Source organism: Oncorhynchus gorbuscha, linkage group LG06 (genome assembly GCF_021184085.1).
Source record: "Oncorhynchus gorbuscha isolate QuinsamMale2020 ecotype Even-year linkage group LG06, OgorEven_v1.0, whole genome shotgun sequence".
Classification (NCBI taxonomy): Eukaryota; Metazoa; Chordata; class Actinopteri; order Salmoniformes; family Salmonidae; genus Oncorhynchus; species Oncorhynchus gorbuscha.
The window spans coordinates 73,517,986-73,540,818 of NC_060178.1; the positions used below are offsets into that span (position 1 = coordinate 73,517,986).

The 22,833-nt window shown below is 42.7% G+C and overlaps 1 protein-coding gene across 1 annotated transcript in view; it reads right to left on the reverse strand.

Moving 5' to 3' along the window:
* Positions 1 to 736: 736 nt before the first annotated feature.
* Positions 737 to 22,833, reverse strand: part of LOC124038304 (attractin-like protein 1) — a 354,502-nt gene continuing 332,405 nt past the window's right edge. Inside the window, exons 29-30 of the mRNA XM_046354014.1 lie at positions 17,590 to 17,704; positions 737 to 2,342 (exon numbers count right to left, since the gene is read on the reverse strand). Of these exons, the coding sequence (XP_046209970.1) occupies positions 2,218 to 2,342; positions 17,590 to 17,704 (240 nt within the window). The 3' untranslated portion in view covers positions 737 to 2,217. The remainder of the gene's footprint in view (positions 2,343 to 17,589; positions 17,705 to 22,833) is intronic.

Consider the following 22,833-nt stretch of genomic DNA (forward strand, 5'->3'; position numbering starts at 1 on the left):
AATACAAATACTGAGCTATATTTTACGCAAAAAAACGTTTCTACTTCTATTATTTTACACTAATACAATTGCTCAGGCAAAGAGATTTAGTTTAACGAGTATATATATATATCAAATCTACCACTAGTGTGCGTGGCCACAGCTCTATTTTTTCATATATATATATATATATATATATATATATATATATATATATATATAGATATGGCGTTGAAAGAAGGATGCATACGCAGAAAATAACCCCATACCCACTGTAAAATAAGGTGGATTTTTGATGTTATGGGGCTATTTAGCTTCCACCTGTCCTCGGACCCTTATTAAGTATGGCATAATAAACTTTACCTAGTACCAGGACATTTTAGCCAAAAACCTGGCTGCCTCTGACATGAAGATGAAACTTGGCTCGAAGTGGGTCTTCCAGCAAGACAATAACTGTCACGCATTGGTCATTGTATTTTGTGTTTTTGTTATATGTTTGGGTAGGCCAGGGTGTGACATGGGTTTATATGTTGTGTTTCGTATTGGGGTTTGTATTATTTGGGATCGCGGCTGATTAGGGGTGTTGTTAGGCTTGGCTGCCTGAGGCGATTCTCAATTAGAGTCAGGTGCTTATCGTTGTCTCTGATTGGGAACCGTATTTAGGCAGCCTGAGTTTCGCTTTGTATTTCGTGGGTGTTTGTTCCTGTCTTTGTGTAGTATTCACCAGATAGGCTGTAATAAGTTTCACGTTCCGTTCTGTTGTTTTTGTATTTAGTTTCAGTTATTTCATGTACCGCGATTCTTTCATTAAAGTCATGAGTAACCTACACGCTGCATTTCGGTCCCACTCTCTTCTTTCAACAGACGAACGCCGTTACAATAACCCGAAGTACACATCAAATTCCACAAAGAAATGGTTAATTGACCACAAAATTAACATTTTGCAATGGTCATTTGTCTCAGGAAATCTGTGGTCGAACACCTGTGGTTTGAATTGAAAAGGGCAGCAGATTAGAATCTTTCCAGATCCTTTATGGAGGAATGGTCTAAAATACCTCCCAATGTATTCTTCAATCTCATATTATCCTTGCAAGGTGAAGTATTGTGTGTATTCCCGCTGGGACTACCCATATGAAAATGTATGCACACACGACTAAGTAACTTTGGCATATATTATTTTGAGTATTATTATAATAGGTATTAAAAGGTATTCAAAACAGGGGTGCCAATCATTTTGACCCTATCTTTTTGAGAATGTTTTTCATTACTTAAACTCTTTCTATGAGCATTTGTATTAGTATAAAATCATATAATTTACCTTTATTTTATATATACATACAATATAGCTCAGTATTATGTATTATTCATTTTATGCAGTATTTTTTGCTCATCTTTATCAAGGGTGCTAATAATTTTGGACCTGACTGTATATGACACATGGAGAGGACATGCATTTAAATGCCATTCTAAATGTTATGCCATTGCTCTTTGACAATGAAGTTAAACATAACAAACACAGGCATGTTTCAATACTGATACCAGTTTTCTTCCTTTTTCCCCGCTGTTCTTTGCATCCGACTTCTTCCTTAGGCCATGACATGCTGTACTGCTGGTAGGCTAAGTCATGGGAGGAATCCTCAGCACAGGATACATTACCTCAGAGTGAGGCAACCTTATAGTCAAGTCACAAGCTATTCTATCTAGACCCATACGCTGCTCTGTTCATCTAGCCTGGATTGAACTTGGGCAGAACATACATTAAAATAAAACATAAAAGAGCTTTTATCTTTGTATCAAAATGAGCACACATCTCACCAGCAAGAGGCCCTTGGCATTGTTCTTTCAGACTCATGTCACATGACATTCAAACTTCCAGTGGCGACCTGCTCTTCCTGAACTCTTAAGGAGATGTGTTCACAGGGAGGAAGTGCAGACGACAAACTTCCTGGCAGAGAGCCAATGGGATGTCCAGAACCCTCCAGCTGGGCTGGGCAGAGATCCAACCAGAAAGCAGACAAGTCACTCTGGGAAAAAAACTAACATTACAGGGCGTGGGGATGAGGCACACTTTGCTTGCTGACACTCAACATCTCAATAAAGGGATTCTGTTATCACCAGGTTCACTTCAACACGCCGTGTTGTTGAAAGACTGATAAAAATAGAGCAAGAAGTCATCAGAAAACAGAAGCGTTCGCGGTCCTTTCAGGTGCATTCAGGCTCCCCTTTTGGTCAGGCGGTTCAAACACAGGTCCCCTGATGTGTTACTGCGTGCAGTTTGCGGTTCTTCAGGCCATGATACTTATCTTTGAAGTCTCCAGGTTTCTGCTGCGAGGTGTCAATCAGGGCACTGGCGATGGCAATGCCTACAGGGAGAAACACATGGGGGAGGGAGAAAGGGAAAGGGAGGAGGGAGAGAGACAGAAGAAGGGAGGTGAGCTTCAAAGAAGACACACTGCAGTGTGGCAAAGTAAAACACAGCAGACAGTAATTAGCTCGCTGTCTCCCGCCCGCTTAAACCCTTTCCCAACTCCCAGAAACGCTTCCCCAACTCCTGCCCAAGCCCTCACATATCAGAGTTCAGCAGGAGACGAGGGACTACATGTCAGTGAAGCATAGCTCTATACCTCTCTAGGCTGCTATGGGCTGTTCTTTTTCTCAAAACAACAATCTGATGGTCTGCTATTTTCTCCACAGTGCAACAAAAAAAGTGGAGAACACAATGACACCAGATGCTTACTGTAGTTAATATGGATTTTCAGTATGGCTTGCCCTCTGTACAGCGGTAGGCTTGACTAGTATACTCATTAGGACAGGAAGTAAATTTCCTTGTATGCAGACCAAAAAACTAAAGACAAAAACAAGGAAAAACTCTACATGTTTAAGCGTACACCTTACAGTGAAATGCTTACTTTCAATGACGTGTGAGTGCGCGCAGTGTGCCTATGCATGTGTGTGGCCAAGCCACTGTGCCCCTTAGGTAGGCATGGCAACAATCGCCTCAGTGCTCTTTCCCGCCGCCACGGACAGGAGGCCAACCCTCAGCACTGATTACAGAACAAGATGTCTGAGTTAGAGAGGTATAGATAGAGGGACAAAGTGGGAGTGGAGGAGAGAAAAGAGCCTGAGCTGACACTCTTAGTCTACAGCCTGACATGTCTGGTCAGTGGAGCCAGACTAGATTACCTGTCAGCCCTTTCACTCCAAATCACAACCAGATCCTTTTCAACACTGTTACCTGACACTTTTTCTATAGCAATCACTACACGTAACACTGCAGCTAATATGTCTGACCTTGACATCCAAAGCCATCACTACTATTGGATAGAAACCACCACTACATGTAACTCTTGAAAGACAAACTTTCCACACTTGAAAGTAACACTTTTTTAAAACTCTAAATTAAAGCTTTTCAAAGAAAACTAAAAACATTTCATGAAAAAGTTATCGTTATAGATGCCAATTTGGTGACTCAACCAAAGGTGAAAGCCTATCACTACACAGCTGATTCAAATAATCTACTAATCATCAAGGTTTGGCTATTTGAATCAGCTGTGTAGTGATAGGGCAAAAACCAAAACATGCACCCCTTGGGATCCCCAGGCCGAGTTTGGGAAATGCTGGCTTACAACCAAATAGCTCATTTTTCATGAATGCTAATTAAAGCCAATGCCTTCTGGATAACCAGAGATATGCATCTCAAATCAAATTAATTGGACAACATAATCAAGTCAGGATACAGGTGAGTGGAGGTGAAGGGCGGTCCCTGCTAATGCAACCTACTAAGGGAATTGTTTTGTCAGGTGAGGTTGCTGGATCACTAACCCTGATGTACAAAGTGGTTTGGAACAGGAAGGGCCGTTCTAGCACTAGGGACCCCAAATACATATTATTTTCAATCAAACAGGAATGGGACATAATACTATGATACTAAGATCTGACGAGGGTTTCAGTGAAGAGAAATATAGTAAAAAGGCCAGGTCTTTCTTGAATTTGTTTTATTTTTTATAAAGGTTAAATAAAACTCAAACTAAATAAGAAGAACAAGCACATTATTCTGATGACCGCTTGTAATGAAATCTAATAGAATGAGTGTCTTCTGCATGACAATAAAGGAGTAGAGTTACAGTTATCACTTTCTCACACAGCTTACAGCTGCTTGACTTTCAAGTTTAGCTTTTAGTATTTCTGCTGACCAGGCAGGATTTCTCCATGAGCTACTGTTGGTTCCCCATTAGTCTAATAGCGTCATTAAGAGTGAGAATCCTTGTGAAAACCTTGGCCTAGTTTGATACACTACATGACTAAAAGTATTTGGACATCTGCTTGTCAAACATCTCATTCCAAAATCATGTGCATTCATATGTTGTTCGTCCCCACTTTGCTGCTATAACAGCCTCCACTCTTCCGGGAAGGCTTTCCACTAGATGTTGGAACATTGCTGCGGGGACTTGCTTCAATTCAGCCACAAGAGCATTAGTGAGGTCGGGCACTGATGATGGATGATTAGGCCTGGCTCACAGTCGGAATTACAATTCATCCCAAAAGTGTTCAATGGGGTTGAGGTCAGGGCTCTGTGCAGGTCACTGACCTTGACAAACCATTGCTCTATGGACCTTGCTTTGTGCACGGGGGAATTGTCAAGCTGAAACAGGAAAGGGCCTTCCCCAAACTGTTGCCACAAAGTTGGACGCACAGAATCATGTGGAATGTCAATGTATGCTGTAGCGTCAATATTTCCCTTCACTGGAACTAAGGAGCCTAGCCAGAACTATGAAAAACAGCCCCAGACTATTATTCCTCCTCCACTGAACTTTACAGTTGGCACCATGTATTGGGGCAGGTATCGTTCTCCTGGCATCTGTCAAACCCAGATTCAGTTATTGTGCTGACATTGCTTCTAGAAGCACTTTGGAACCCGGTAGTGAGTGTTGCAAGCGCTACGCGCTTCAGCACTCGGCGGTCCCGTTCTGTGAGCTTGTGTGGCCTTCCATTTTGCGGCTGAGCTGTTGTTGCTCCTATACATTTCCACTTCACAATAACAGTACTTACAGTTGACCGGGGCAGATCTAGCAGGGCAGACATTCGACAAACTGACTTGTTGGAATCCTATAATGTTGCCATATTGAATGTCACTGACCTCTTCAGTAAGGCTGTTCTACTGCCAATGCTTGTCTATGGAGATTGCATGGCTGTGTGCTCAATTTTATACACCTGTCAGAAACGGGTGTGGCTGAAATTGCAGAATCTACTAATTTGAAGGGGTGTCCACATACTTTCGTATGTAGTGTATCTTCACCAGACAATGTGGTTGACAATGTTGACCAGATGTGCAAGCCTCATCTCAAAGTCAGTTCATATTGTAACTGAATTGAATTGTTTCTAAATCCTGTTAAATCTGTTAAACATATACTTATTACCAGTCTTTTAAATCCTAATCACCCAAACCTGGAGGACAGATATTATCTGAGACAAGGAGTGAATGAAAGAGTCACATAAGAAGATCCACTCTGGGTGAATAACCTCTGCTTCCCACTTGGTGCTCATACCACTGTCAAAAAGCTCTCCACTCACAACTGCGCAGGGGGAACAGTAGGAGACAAGATGATGCCTTTGATACCCTCAGAATAACTGGACAACACTGTAGTCCAGCCCAGCCTGCACTGTAGGTCAGAAAGATAAAGAGAGCCCTGAGTCTGGATGTGAATAGACACTATGCCTGGAAACAGAACACCATACCCTTACATTCCCAATAATGGTGACATAAAAGGAAAAGGGATTAAGAAAGAATATTAAGAAAAAAAAGAGCAATCATATCTTTATTTTGTATGCATTATCTTTCCTCGACACACTCAGCAGCGTATGTTAGTTTAACGAGCTTAGAAAAAGCCAAGGCCACCGGACCACGAGGCTGTGATGGGAAACAGGGTGTCATGGTGGCAGCTCGGCGGATAGAGAGATGGTCAGGAGAGCAGAAAAGGAGAGAACTGGGATCCTGATTGTGTTTTTTCCTCCATTTTTCCATCGCTTGCTTGGGAAACTTCAAGAGAATTATAAACCAATGCCACATTGAACTGAGACTGGGAGACTTACAGTGCCTAGTGAAAGTTTACACACCCCTTGCACAGTCTTCAAATTCTATTGCCTTAAAATGAAATGCAAAAAGGGATTACATTAGAATTTTTTCGACTACAGATCTACACAGAACATTTTCCTAATTAATAAAAAATAAAAATAACAAAAATGTCTTGATTGTGTATGTCTTCACCCCCCAGAGTTAATACTTGGTGGAAGCACCTTTGGGAGCCATTACAGCTGTGAATCATTTTGTATAAGATTCTACCAACTTTGTTGTTTTTGTCAAAATTGCTCAAGCTCAGTTAATGTGATTGGGAATCATTTATGGGCAGCAATATTCAAACCTTCAAAAATGTAAGTCAGGACTGAGACTGGACCGCTCAGGAACATTCACAACTCTTGGAAAGCCATTCTGGTGTGTCTTGTCAGTAACGTGTGCAATTGTCCCTCTGAAAAATGTAACTACATATATCCCAAGGTAAGATTTACAGAAGACTGTGGGTTTTTTGATCCTGACCAATTCTCTTGTCCCTGCCGATGACAAGCATACCCATAACATGATGCTGCCACCACAATACTTGAAAATACAGAGGGTTTCGCTCTGTGTTGTATTAAATTTGACTGAAACTTGCAGTTTTAATTTAGCCAAAAACGTGAATTTCTTTGCTGTGTTGTCTTGCAGTATTACTTAATGGCCTTGTTGCACTAAGATTGGATGGCTTCCTTTTCACTTTGTCATACAGATCAGTAATGTGGAGTGAAATCAATGTTGGTGAACCTCTGTATTTTCAGGTATTGCCAGGTGGCACCGTCATGTAATGGCAACACACTATCACAGATTATTGTGAAATAGACACATGACTTATTTGAAATTCGTGACAGGCAAACAAAAAAGTACATGTTTCATGTCCACCACAGGATTTTCTTCATAACGCATTGTGTTGAATACACAATTTTCATGTATACCACACAATTTTCATGTATACCACACAATTTTCATGTATACCACACAATTTTCATGTATACCACACAATTTTCATGTATACCACACAATTTTCATGTATACCACACAATTTTCTTCCTAACGCATTTGTGTCAAGTAGAACATTTTCTTCATAAAGAATTAAAATGTTTTGTAGCTCACATTAGCTTGGCTAGGGTTTAGGGGTTAAGGTTAGGGTATTTAAATGGTTAAGGTTAGGTAACATGCTAGCTAAGTAGCTAAAAAGTAGTACTTAGTTGCAAAGTTGCTAATTAGTTAAAATGATTCGAACACGCGTTTGGGTTGCTAGACCTTTGCGTTATACGCCCACCCGTCCTCCCCAACCAACCTCCCCTGTATCGTTTCTGTCTTAAGTAACCTACTGCCTTCATCGGTGATTGAAAGGCACAGTATATTAAATCATGTAATGGACAGGAAATTTTGCATAAGTAATTAGTGTCTATGTCACAATAATTTGTGATAGTAGGTTGGTAATGGGTTGTCACTGGTTGGAACTGGGGAGCCCAGGTAAAAAGTTAGAGGAACACCCATCGTATTCTGAAAAAATACAATGTGTTTTATTATTCAGCAGGACAATTGCACAAACTTAAATACCAAAGACACACCAGAATGGCTTTCCAAGGGGTGGTGTGTTCCTGAATGATCCAGTCGCAGTCATGATCATATATGATTTGATTTACTGAGCTTAAAGCTGCAATATGTAACTTTTTGGGTGAATTCACATAGAAATATGAGTTATAGATCTGTCATTCTTATTGAATGCAAGTCTAGGAAGTGGTAGATCTGTTCTATGTGCACTTTCTTTGCTTCCCATTTTTAAGCTTCAAAGAGCTAACAATACAATATTTTGGGTTATGGAAAATATATTTCACAGCCGTTCAGATTATATAATGATTCTCTACACTATACTTGCTTCGTTTTCCACATAACTGAAATTAGGCAAACTATTCAAATTTTTGTAACCAGGAAATGGCAGAGCAATTGTGCACCGTTACACAATTTTGACAATAACAATGTTGCCCTAAGAGTTGTGCAAGGATGGTAGAAACCTATACACAATTAGTCTGAGCTGTAATTGCTGCCAAAGGTGCTTCCATCGAGTATTAACTCTGGGGTGTGAAGACATACGCAATCAACACATCTTAATTTCTTTTGTTATTAATTTAGAAAATGTTATTTACTTTTTCTTTCACTGAAAATGTGGAGTAGGTTGTGTAAATCTGTAGGTTTGGCAGATTACATTTTAAGGCAGCAAAATGTGAAGACTGCAATGGGTGTGTAGACTTTCACTAGCGACTCTCTTCTTACCTCGGACCGCACTCACTCAACAGATCTCTCCTGAATAGGCAGGTTATTGTTGATGAGAACAGGATTGCTGTGTTTGTATGGAGACTATGTTTAAACTCCTAAGAACATGCTGGTATCTGGCAGGGAGATGGTTTTCTTCCCTGTCCTGACATCTCATCCTGTAGGGGAATCCCAACAATGAGGGAGAAGGTAGAGAAGACTGATGATGGAAAGAGGAGCAGGTAAAGAATTAAGACATGATGTGAAAGATGAGGTAGTAAGACTAGAGTAGGAGATGGCTGCTATATAGACGTCCATCCATCTGTTTGTATGTCTTTGTCCCTTCAGCAAATAGGAGGATGTCTGTGTCTTTTGGATATTTTATCCAGGTGCCAATCTAGCTCCAGCTGTATAGTAAGTATGTCTGAGAAGCCTGACTTAAAAGTACACACCCTTTCTCAGACATTTTAGAATGTTGAAACCAACTTCCCTACATTCAGGGGAAGTTCCTCACTAAGCAGCTAGTCCCAGTAGGTTGGAAGTAGAGTAAGCAGATTAATACAATGGCCCCTCACTCAACTATTGGACTGAAGGAATACATTAGGCTTGGTTAGATCCACCGCTCCCCTGACTTAGACAGATTTAGTAGTGTGTTTGTGTTGGGAGATGGGCAATGATAGACTCCAGAGTGGAGGGATTTGGTGCTTCTTCTGGTCTCCTCGGCAGAGCACTGTAAAGCCAGTGACACACAGGGGGCTTAGAGAAGTCGACTGCTTCACCAGCTTGTAATCTCTATACACAGACATGCCTGTGGAGAGGTGTGTGTGTGTGTGTACACATGTGCATTCGGCATGTTTGTGGGTGTGTGTGTGTATGTGCAGGCAGATTGTCTATACCAGACAACAATTAATACAACTAAAACTTCTACTACTTGCAGAGGATGGAGTTGAAATGTGACATTTCCTCCACGGTGTTATGTATGGATATGGTTGGTATGGAACTCCTCTGAGTAACTTTTCCTATGAAGATGAGCCCTTTATCCACCTGTGCTATCCTGGGAGCCTCAGCTCTGCTGATCTCAGCATTACAGAACAATGTGTTTGAGCTCTGTACCAGACAGGACTGTGCACTGCTCTACCCAGCATACAAACCCCAGGCTCGCAACATCCAGGCACTTTAATCCCAAAATCGGAGAAACCGTCAGGATCCTAAAAGGCGGATTAATATGGCGCAGGTGTCGCGATAACGCAGGATTCTGAGTTTTTCACGCAGAAAAGGAAAGATAAAACCATGAAAAAATGACTTACTGCGTTTTGTAAATGCAGATTTAAAATTATTCTTATTGTAAATTCAGCTCGGTTCAGTCAGGGTTCGCACCAGATCATGAATGTAAAAGGACTAATTTTGTGCTTCAGTTGCACTTCTCCACTTCTATGAAATATTTTTGGTCGAGTCATTGGATTACCAGACAGCACTCTGACTGACGTGCAGACTTCTTTTCTCCATGTACTTTCCTCAGGTGTAGTTTCTTTCCGGCAGCAAGTTAAATTGAAATATTAACTTCAAGCAAAACATTAGGAAATATAGCTGGCTACATAAATGCCTTAGAAATACGATGGTCATGCATTGTTTTTGCAAAAATACCTGGCTTTTTCATTGGATGCTGTGTCGTGTCTTTACTGTCATTAAATTGAAGACCGTTTTATCAAAGATTCCCAGTAATTAGTATAACGCGATCAAAGTAATTAATCGTGTACCTGTAATTAACTAGGAAATAGGGGCACCAAGGAAAGTATTCAGATTACAAATGTATAATTTTCCAATATAACCTTTCAGATATTTTCATATCTGATCAATCGTCTTCTGATTAATGATTTATTTATTTTACCTCACGTTAGTCTCATTCCAAACGTCGTAAAATTTTGGTTATCTGGACTAACCCAGTCTTCACTATGAGTCATCCATACATCAACTGTCTTAAATCATTTATTTATTACTAAGTAATTCACAGAAATGCATAAACAAACAGTAAATATGGTTACATGAAATGATAGAATGTGCCCTAGTGGGCTGAACCGGCATGGCAGCTTGTTAGACAAAGGGGCAATGGGGGGGGGGGGGGGGGGGGGTCGACTAAGAAGTCCCTACAAGGTTAATTATAACAATTAATATGCTAATCCCTTACACATGAACGCTCACTCATTCGGGAACAATTGCAATCAATATATATATGAAGATGGCAACATCATGACAGCTGATTGACATGTGCAGCTGCAGCCGACTGTTGTCATCTGATAAATTATTTCCTGATGAATATGTTGCACAAATGTATTTTGTGTGAAAAAAAACTATAGTTGCATGCCCCTTATTACTCTATTTAAGCAGAAAAAAAAACTGACTTTCAATATAAAACGCAGGTGAAATGTTTTAAAACAGATTTTTTATGGTTTTCATTTTGTAAAGGCAGATTACTGAAAACTAATGCTAACCCTGCTATAGAGTTCTGAACCACCACAAATGTAGTGAGGAGGCTGTCACTTTCTTTCAAAGTTTGAATTCAGGTTCTCAAATCAAAGTTGTTCAAATCAAAATCAACGTTTTATTGGTCGCGTACACAGTTTAGCAGACATTATAGCGGGTGCAGTGAAATACCATACCATAAAGGCCTGATTGGTTGAGTGCTGCAGAGATGGTTGATCTTCTGGAAGGTTCTCCCATCTCCACAGAGAAACTCTGGGACTCTGTAAAAGTGACCATCGGGCTCTTGGTCAACTCCCTGACCAAGGCCCTTCTCCCCCGATTGCTCAGTTTGGCCAGGCAGTCCGCTCTAGGAAGAGTCTTGTTGGTTCCAAACGTCTTCCATTTAAGAATGATGGAGGCCACGGTGTACTTGGGGACCTTCAATGCTAAAGAAATTGTTGGTACCCTTCCCGAGATCTTTGCCTTGACACAATCCTTTCTCGGAGCAGTACAGACAATTCCTTCAACCTTATGGCTTGGATTTTGCCTTATGGCTTGGACAGGTGAGTGCCTTTCCAAATCATGTCCATGCAATTGATATTACCACAGGTGGACACCAAAAAAGTTGTAGAAACATCTCAAGGGATCTGAATACTTTCCGAATGCACTGTATATAATGGTTTGTATAGATAGTATGGACAGTATATGAATATACATACTGATGAGCCATGACTAGAATACAGTATATACATATAAAGTGAGTAAAACGGTATGTAAACATTATTAAAGTGACTAGTGTTCAATGACCCTATGTACATATGGCAAAGCAGTTTCTAAGGTGCAGGGTAGAGTACCGTTTGGAAGCCGGTCTAGTAACAGTGACTAAGGTTCAGGGCAGGGTACTGGGTGGAGTCCGGCTAGTGGTGACTGTTTAACAGTCTGATGGCTTTGAGATAGAAGCTGTTTATCAGTCTCTCGGTCCCAGCTTTGACGCACTCGTACTGTCTCCTACTTCTAGATGCTAGCAGGGGGAACAGGCTGTGGCTCGAGCGGCTGAGGTCCTTGATTATCTTCTTGGTCTTCCGGGTGCTGTAGATGTCCTAGAGGGCAGGCAGTGTGCCCCCGATGAAGCATTGGATGACCGCACAACCCTCTGGAGAGCCCTGCGGTTGCAGACAGTGCATTGCCGTACCAGCCGGCGATATAGCCTGACAGGATTCTCTCAATCGTGCATTTGTAGACGTTTGTGAGGATTTTAGGTGTCAAACTTAAATTATTTAGCCTCCTGAGGTTGAAGAGGCACTGTTGCACTTTCTTCACTACACTGTCTGTGTGAAGGGACCATTTGTGACCCATTTCAAGAAACTAGGTGTATGTCACACGTCACTACTTCACAGAAGAGGCATTTGATTATTATTATTTTTTTAAATCAAAATATGGGCAGAAATGCCTTCTGGAACATGTGAACTTTCATATGCCTCAATAAAATAATCATATGTCATCTGTAAATATAAAACTGTTAAATATTGAGCCTAGTTGGTTTAGCCAAATATAGGAACCTTCCGGCTAGCCATGATTGGCTAGGATAATGGATGGGTTGGACATGAGTTTGGATTGGTCTGCCATGTAGCATGCTTCTGTCTATAACATGAGCTGCTAAGTACGTGTGGATAAGCCTATCTACTGCTGCTTTATTGAAAGATGTCACAAAGAACTGAAAAAGTATAACGTTTCAGGTAAGACCCAAATGCAGACTGTGTTGAAGTAACAATGTTTATTACTGCAACAGGGGCAGGCAAGTGACAGGTTGGGCAGGCAGGGGTCAATAATCAAGAGTGTTGGGGTAAAGGTACAGGACGACAGGCAGGAACAGGGTCAGGTAGAAGTCGGTAATCCAGAGTAGGGGCAAAGGTACAGGACGGCAGGCAGGCGGCCTCAAAGTTGGGACAGGCAAGGGTCAAAACGAGGAGGGCGAGAAAAAGAGGGACTGGGGAAAAGCAGGAGCTGAGACAAAATGCTGGTTGTCTTGATAAACTGGCAACAGACAGAGAACACAGGTATAAATACACAGGGGATAATGGGGAAGATGGGGAAGGTGGGCGAGTGGAGACAATCACAAGGACATGTGAAACAGATCAGGGAGTGACAAAAAGTGTTGCTACTGTCACGCCTTGGTCATTGTATTTTGTGTTTTTGTTATGTTTGGTTAGGCCAGGGTGTGACATGGGTTTATATGTTGTTTTTCGTATTGGGGTTTGTAGTATTTGGGATCGCGGCTCATTTGGGGTGTTGTATAGGCTTGGCTGCCTGAGGCGATTCTCAATCAGAGTCAGGTGATTCTCGTTGTCTCTGATTGGGAACCGTATTTAGGTAGCCTGAGTTTCGCTTTGTATTTTGTGGGTGATTGTTCCTGTCTCTGTGTAGTGTTCACCAGATAGGCTGTAATAGGTTTCTCGTTCCGTTTGTTGTTTTTGTATTGAGTTATTTCATGTATCGTTTCATTTTCATTCATTAAAGATCATGAGTAACAAACACGCTGCATTTCGGTCCGACACTCTTTCGACAAACGAAGAATGCCGTTACAGAATCACCCACCACACACGGACCGAGCAGCGTGTTAACAGGCAGCAGCGAAGGGAGGACGTTATGGACAGCAGAGGCATGGAGTATACGATGTGGGAAGATATAAACAGGCAGCGACAGCTGGAGCAGCAAAAGGAGGATGAACTATTCAGAGAATGGACATGGGAAGACGTGTTGGATGGTAAAGGTTGTTACACTTAGGAGGAGATACTGGCCGGAAGAGATCGCCTCCCATGGGAACAGGTGGAGGCACTAAGGAGAGCAGAGGCAGCCGGAGATAGGAGCCGACGATACGAGGGAACGCGGTTGGCAAGGAAGCCCGAAAAGCAGCCCCAAAAAATTATTGGGGGGGGGGGCTTAAAGGGAGTATGGCTATGCCAGGTAGGAGACCTGCGCAAACTCCCTGTGCTAGAGAGACCGGGCAGGCACCGTGTTATGCTATGGAGCGCACTGTGTTTCCAGTGCGGGTGCATAGCCCGGTGCGGCACATACCAGCCCTTCCTATTGGCCGGGCTAGAGTGGGCAGGCTCGGTGCTCAAGAGCTCCAGTGTGCCTGCATGGTCCGGTCTATCCAGAGCCACCTCCACACATCAGTCCTCCGGTAGCAGCTCCCCGCACCAGGCTTCCTGTGCGTGTCCTCAATCCTGTAGCACCAGTTCCAGCACCTTCTGTGCGCCTCGCCTGTTCAGCACAGCCAGAGCCTTCCTTCCCTCCTGCGCTACTGGAGTCTCCTGTCTGTTCAGCGCTATTAGAGCCGTTACAGCTACCGCTCTCAACATTGCTGCCTTGAAGTTAATAGCGCTATCGACAAAGCTCAGTGGGAAACCATGGTGATGGACTACTTTCTAGAGGATGATTGTGCCATGCTGATTCTGAAAAGAAATGTATTTTTCCTTTATTTAACTAGACAAGTCAGTTAAGAACAAATTCTTATTTTCAATGACTGCCTAGGAACAGTGGGTTAACTGCCTAGTTCAGGGGCAGAACAACTCATTTTTACCTTGTCACCTCTGGGATTCGATCTTGCAACCTTTCAGTTACTAGTCCAACTCTCTAACCACTAGTCTACCTGCCACCCCATGAATCAGACAATGAGGAAATCCCTGATTTAGTTCAAAACATTTATCAAACCAGTCATTGTGGAGTCTTCTGATGACAATCGTGGGGAAGAAACGGTGTCGTTGTCATGGAAGAAGTTTATCGTGTTTTGAAACCAGTGGAATGCCCGGGGGAAGCAGAGAGATTGCCAAATTTGGAGAGTCCAAAAAAGAGAACTAAGAAAGAAGGCTGTTGTATAAAACACCTGTTGATTATATCTTTATGATTACATCATATTCATTAAGTACCACCGCATATGTTAAATTGGTCGGATTACCAGAATATTGTTCATTTCCCCCCACCTTCTGATGTTCCCAGAGTCTCTGTTAACCAAGGGTTTGCAAATGTAACATCAGTAGGGTAGAGAGAGGAAAACGGGGGGAAGAGGTATTTATGACTGTCATAAACCTAACCCCAGGCCAACGTCATGACATACTCCTGTAATAAGTAATAGACAAAGAAGGACTCACTCATACACACCTCAAACACACAGACTCCGTACTCAAATAAACAATCACATACACCCATACTCACAAACATATGCACACACAGCCAACGCTGATGTCCCATATACACTGAGTGTACAAAACATTAGGAACAGTTTTCTAATATTGAGTTGCACTTTCCCTTTTGCCTTCAGAACCGCCTTAATTCGTCAGGGCATGGACTCTACAAGGTGTCGAAAGCGTTCCATAGGGCTTCTGGCCCATATTGACTCCAATGCTTCCCACAGTTGTGCCAAGTCGGCTGGATGTCCTTTGGGTGGTGGACCATTCTTGATACATACGGGAAAATGTTGAGTGTAAAAACCCCAGCAGCTTTGCAGTTCTTAACACAAGCCAGTGCCCCTGGCACCTACTACCATACCCCGTTCAAAGGCACCTGAATCTTTTGTTTCCCTACTCACCCTCTGAATGGCACACACACACAAAATCCATGTCTCAATTGTCTCAAGGCTTAAAAAGCCTTCTTCAACCTGTCTCATCCTCTTCAACTATACTGATTGAAGTGGATTTAACATGTGACATCAATAGCTTTCACATGTTCAGGTGTTCCTGTTTTGTACACTCAGTGTATATAGAGACATTAAACACTGGACCGTTTATTTTATACTGTCTTTCACACTGTGTATTCATATATAGTATTCTTCATACAGCTTATTATAATATACTGTATCTACTACTGTACATTGCATTTTTGTTAATGTTTATACACACTGTGTATTAATGTACTGGATTCTTAATTATATACTAGATTACTGTATATACCGGAATCTTTTTCATATACCATATTCTTCATATAGCTCATTACATTTTTTTTCATATAGTGTGTGTATATATATATATATCTAGTATATGATTTTCATATAGTACATTGCATTTTTGAATCACTGTTTATACACACCGCCTGTATTTATATACTGGATTCTCGACATAGCTCACTGTAATATACAGTATCTACTGCTGGGTTAACGGTGGGTTAACTTCCTAGCTCAGGGGCAGAACGACAGATTTGTACCTTGTCTGCTCAGGGATTCTAAAGCCCCTATGGCATCTGACCACATCTCTCTCTTTCTCTACCCGGTGTCACAGCACTGCTTCAGCACTTACTGCAGAGTGACGGTTCTATTTCTATAGTTCCATGTATGATATGCATATAAAGTACTTAATCACCACAATATTACAGAATAAAACTGTTCGACCACCGCAATACCAAACGAGCAATCAACACAATTTTAATTCAGAACATTTTTCAATCAAGACACAGGTCAACAAACGCCTCACCCATCGGAGCATTTCTTGGACACAAATCTTCGCAAACTGACATCCAAAATGTCAGAATTTCTGTAGCAAAATCAAGCCTTTTTGCCCGCAACTATCACAAAAAAGAACTGTGAAATCATGCAGGATCTGACATACTGCACAGTATGCATTTACCCAGCATGTGTAGCCAATACCGTAGCCTGTACTTACTGGCTGCACTTATCAGCTCCTACTATTTGCCCAGTACCTGGTGGCTTTAAAGGCTCCTCTAAATGTAATGCAAGCAGCTTTTCCCAGTATGAGAACCTGATGCCTTGCAAAGTGCTTAATTTTAGCTGTCTTTTACAAGCTTCCTGCTGCAGTCACTTTTACACCTGCTCGTATTTCAGCTCATGTATTATACCTACACGATGAGCCGACAGCAGCCTCTCAGAAAGCCCTGGGCTTCAGGGGAAAAGGAAAAGGAGAGAAATAAAATAAGTGAGAAAGCGTGAGAAAAAGGGAGAAAGAGAGAGGTGGAGGGAGAGGAAGAGCGAGTGAGAGAGGGAGAGAGAGAGAGAGATAATGTGTGGGTGCGTATATGAGTGACAGAGGGAAAGTGATATTTTGATGGCTGCTGACAGTACTAAAAGTTCTAAAGCATTCCCGAGCGCATCTCTGTGACACTGGGTGCCATTCAAATGGTCATCTCCCTATTCATTTACCTACAGCACAGCGGCATATTTAGAACCTCTGAAATATCACAGATCCTCTTAGGAGAAACATGAGCTCATCTGGCCTCTGCTGAAAAACCTATTGGAGGGAACAATCGATCCAACAGCCTGTTAATTCCTCCAGGTATAACATGGCTTTTTCTGTCTCTCTCAAAACAAAGCCCCTAATAGTTGATAGATCAGGTATATCTGTGTCCATCCAAACACAGATGGTACACGGATTTCCAAATTGAACTGCCAGAAGTAGAGAAATAGATACTCTGGCAGATATTGGGTTCTAGTTGTGATAAAGGGGAGGTGGGGTTGGGATCTAACAGAGAGAGGGGATAGGTGAGGGAGGAAGGGGAGAAAGGGAGGTTTGGGGAGGAGAAGAGTCTCCACATCTCAAATATGTCATGCTTCAGTTAGCATCTGTCTGGAGAGACTCTTGAAGTCTTGAACCGGTAGGGAGACAGAGAGAGATTTTCTAAATTGAACTTTCTTTCTCTCGCTCTCTTTCTTTTGTTTTATATCTCAAATGGGAGAGGAAAATAGTGGTATCTGAAGCATGTGGGTGCCTTTTAATAACCAAAGGGAGAAGGCCTGGTCTAGAATATAGACAGTGAGTGGAGATGAGACGGATGCTTACCAGACTGGCCAGGTGGGGGTATTCCTGAAGGCAGTCTGGGCAGACACAAGAGGACGGTCAGTACGCCGGCCCTGCTCCCCCAACATGGCTCCACTGCTATAGGCTTGGGCACACCCTGCACAGAGAGGAAGGAAGGAGTATGTCAATCAATAAACACTCCCAAATCCCATCACAAAGTGGTACGTCAGATATAGACACACCACATTTTCCCACTGTTTCTAAGAGAACATTGCAACGGTTGTGTTTCTCTAAAACGTTGCTTGTTACACGCATAGACAAAACGTGTAACGTATATATGCATGGATCCAGTATGGAAATGAACAGCAGAATCCACCATGTACTACATCATTGACTGGACATCTATTTGAGTTAGGCTGGAAGCCCAGGGGATGGAGGACACAACCTCACCCTGCTCCAATCTCCCCCCAGATGTGGATCTCACACACGGGGGAGCGGGCTGACTGACAGCCCTTAGAGCTCTACCTGAAGCCAGAGTAATGAATATGGATGGATGGAGGGCACAGCAGGAGCAAGGGAGGTATTCTCCTCCGCTCCCCTAAGCCCTAGCCGCCCCATCCATTCTACTCAGGCAAGTTGAGGGACAGACCCTGTACACACACTCATTCACATCCATAAAGCCATGCTCAGCTCAGGACATGCCTCAAGATACCAGCCTCACTTTCTCTAAGGAGAGGGTATCAAACCTGCCCCTGTCAAGGAGGCGGGGTGTGTGTAAACAAACTGTACACCCCAAATCCTGTGTCATTGCTGCCACCAGAAGCATTCCAACACGGAGGCCAAAATAACAACCATCCTACACTTTAGCAAATGTGTTCTTCTTTTTTTCCACTCTCAAAGTACAACTCATCATCACTTACAACTGCTGTGTCAACCCTGTACCTAGACATTGTCAAAGGCAGTAAATGATTTTCCTGTAGTATGTCATTGGATGTTCAAACACACACAAAAACACAGACACGTAGAGACACCGCCTTTCAGCTTTAAGGCACATTGGTCCCTGCTGTGAGATGATTAAACCAAGCGATGAGACGTTGACGCTGTCACTTGATCGTCCTCCGCGGTGCCTTGCTGCTACGCACAGCTCTCAAACACAGAACAGAAGCACAGCAGGGGGGCGTTCAGGAGAAAAATACAGAGGAAACAGGTGGCTCCAACAATGATGCTGAAGAGGAGTAGCAGGGGGAGATGCAGAAGTGATGCTAGGACAACATAGTCTAGAGCTAGCTCTTATTTTCTGGTCTTCTTCCCTCTCCTCTGCTCCCCTCACTTATTTTGGGCTTTCACTCTTCCCTCATTGAACTTACGAATACTCTCTGTTCTGCTCCAGCCCTGTAGCTCTCCTCTCCTCTCTCACCTCCTCTATCACAGAAGTCATGGAGACCATTCTACAGGCACTTAAAATGAAATACATATGAAGCTTTCTTCACAACAAAATATGAAGTCAATTAAAGGGGAATGAGTGAGAGTGTGAGAGAGAGAGAGTGAGAGAGTGAGAGTGAGAGTGAGAGTGAGAGTGAGAGAGTGAGAGTGAGAGAGAGAGAGAGAGAGAGAGAGAGAGAGAGAGAGAGAGAGAGAGAGAGAGAGAGAGAGAGAGAGAAAAGAGAGACCAAGAGAGAGACAGAGAGAAAGAGAGGTGCTTGATAGGAGTACAATGTGTGAGATGCCCTACCAAGTGGTCTGTAATTAAGTCCAAACATAAAAACAATGAAAAATGATCAAAATGGCAAGTACAAACCAGCAGTCACAGGGACAATGTAATAGCCCCAACAACGCAGTGCACATCTGAAAGAGTGCCTATCCATCCCAATTCCTCTATTACACCCACACCCACGCATGCACATAGACTCACGACACAGAAAGCCCACTAACACCACACTACCAAAGCCTGCTGCCCCCTGCCCCTTCCCTTCCATAGGCCCCATTGCTAATAGGTTTAAGTGCCGAAGCATACAGCATAATTACAGGGTAGCGCCTCCCATGTTTGTTTTGTGTTTAGGGGCATTAAGAAACAAACAATTTGCCAGTTCTCTGAAAGAGGAAATAGGTTCACGTAAAGAGCCATCTCTGGTAGAACAGAGTGCAACACTATGCCACATCCAGGAGGTTCTTATTAGAGTGCGACGGCCGCAAGCAACACTGCTACCAATTAAAAGAGCCGAGAAACACAACACAACAATTAGTGGCCATGATGATGTGTTTCCATTTGGAGCGTCAGAGAGAAACAGGTGCTAGAGGAACCTGGCAGAACCTCGTAACTGAAGCTGTCTTACAGGGGTCTGGAACAAGCAGCTCATTTGAATGGCATTTCTGCAGAAGAAAATACATCCGACACGTTCACATGTCAGTGTTGAGTGTTACTAACATATGTTTGCCAAATGTACAGAATAGTATATATATATATTCAACCCTGTGCACCCTGCAATCACTACATTACTATACATGAACTTTGCATTCATGAAATGGACAAATTCATGTAGCATGACTTAACGCCCTAGAGTCTGAGCCATTCTTCTATATCTACTACCCTAACACATAATTGTTTTAAGATAATAATAACATGGACCATCCAGCTACTTATTTGATTTTGTATAGCACCTTTTTGTCCATGGAGAAAGGTCATGAAAGTATGTGTCCTGGTGTGGGACTGGCTCCTTTGATCCTGACCTCTGAAAACACATACACATTCGTTCAGCTGGTATATTTCCTCAAGGAAACGACTGGACCTGACGCTCCTCGTTTCCCCTCAGACTGAGCGGATACAACCGTTAGCCAGCATGCAATTACACACACACACACACACACACACACACACACAAACACACACACACACACACACACACACACACACACACACACACACACACACACACACACACACACACACACACACACACACACACACACACACACACACACACACACACACACACACACACACACACACACACTCACAAGGCAACGCTAACAAATCTAAAAAGATTGTCATCACATCATTCAAAAAGTTACAGTGATATGCAACTAGGCACAGATATTTCGACAGTGTAGTTAGAAATGTACTGCAATCTCTCATAGGGTTTCCTCCAGGAGAAGGAGGACAGAGGAAACCCTACTCTGGCCGTGTCTCATCTGTTTAAAAGGCATCTTTAACACTGATTTATCTTCCTGGAAGACAGCTTCAGAGGGCCGTACATCTCCCCGCAGCCGCACGGCCACACATATTTGTCCGTTTAATTTCAACCCTCATTAATAGGTATTCTATTAAAATGACACCTTCAAGATGAGTGGCATTAAAAGAGTGGAGGAGTAAGTGAAGAAGTTGTCCTGGACAGTAGTGTGCGACTTACAGCCCCCCCCCCCCCTCCTGGCTCCCCTCCTAAATTAATCAGCTTAAGTAGTAAGGACAAGGAAGTAGAGCAGAGAGAGAGAAAGTAGCAGGGCCAGGGTGAGGGTAAGGGTGAGACTTCTGGCAGCCATTTCGGACTAGAGAAAGATTGCTGAGCTGTACAGTAGAAAAGCTTTTACAAGCATGCAACACTAAAAGGAGATAGCATTAACTGTATTTCCTGACCTGAGGAGAATTTGAGAGACATTCAGCTCCATTAGTCTTTCATATCTGAAGTGGGGGAATTTTCCACTGGAAAGAGCCTGAGGGGGGGGCTAACACTACATTCAACTTTGACATTATAAAGGACCGCGACAGACAAAGAATACCACATAGTAGTGCTACTGTATAAAGGCACACCTTGACACTGTAGAAGGGGCAAACCACTTGAATCCACTGTCCCATATCTGCCCATTATGTTTCCCTCTTCCCCTGAGGAAGTAAGGGTTTCTTCTAGCTCTTAGATCATTCTCCTCCCTTTCACCCCACATGGAGAGAGAGAAACTAAGAGAGAGAGATTGAGAGAGAGAAAGTGAAAAAGAGAGAGGCATTCCAGGAGGAAGCTTGTAAAATGGCTAACCCATCCAATCTCTTCCCATTCCTCTCTTGTCTCCTGGCTCACACCAACTAAATAAAACTTGGTTTGAGCTGTCCCTTCCAAGAGAAAAGTGGTCAATTCCCATGCACTTAAAGGTGGGAGGAATAGATGGCTAAATAGTTTGCTAGGCAGTGTGAATGATGGCAGAGGTTAACCTTTCTCTGCTGTAGTCCTATTTTACTATTCCTTTCTGCTTTGGCGGTTTTCTTATAATAATGTGCTTAAGAGGTGTTAGATCCCTGTTGGATTGATCAACTCTGACATAAACACAGGGTTGAAAAAAGTCACAAGGCGGGTCTATTTTACTCCCTCCAAAACACAGAGAATGCAGTATAAAACAGTAAAATAGATGATTTTAACAGTGTCTCAAGATGCCTCTGTCACCTCTCTCTCCCTAATTTCTCAACCACCTACCCTGTGCACCTTGCATATCTATTCTGTAAGACTTGAGTTCTGTTAGTATTCTGTTAGACCAGAGTTCCTTCAACTCAGAGAGTTCTCTGCACAGCCTCCAGCCAACATCAATTTTCAGGTAGCGTTAGCATTCGTTAGCCACACTAGATGTAGACAAAGGCGCAGTCACTAAGAGGCTCTTACAAACAGCGATACAAAGGGGCCATCAGTACTAAGTGGTGAATAGTAAAAGTGATGGAAGAGGGTGTCCACTGAGAAACACGCTGCTCCTAGTTGGTAATAGATAGATGGAGGAGAGGAGGGGAAAACAGGGCCATGGTATAACAACGTCTACAGTATGGGAAGAGAAGCAAAAATGGAGAGAGAGAGAGGGGTGGAAAAGACAGAAAACATTGTGAAATATGTATGAGAGGAATTGTGGGTTTTAGAGAGGGAGGGGATAGTGATCTGGGCTTGGTAATTAAGATGCGTGTGGTCATATCCTGTCCCCTACTAGAGTTAATGTAGTGTATGTGGGTCACTTGTCAGTGGACATGCACATCCCCTCAGATGCCATAAACAGCTAGGGAAAAAAGGTGAACTGCTCGAGCCAATCAGAGAGAAGAATCATGCAAATATATGTCTGCTGTGTAAAAATGTACCTCACAGGCAGGAACGTAAAGCTGTCGTCTCTGATTCAGACAGCTCAAACCATCCCACTTAATCAAAAGCTGATGAATACCAAATGCCTTGTTAAATCTTCTCCCTCAAAACAAATCAAATCTTCCCCACCTTCCAAATGAAATGCCATCATACGCAGGTGTGTGTGTGTGTGTGTGTGTGTGTGTGT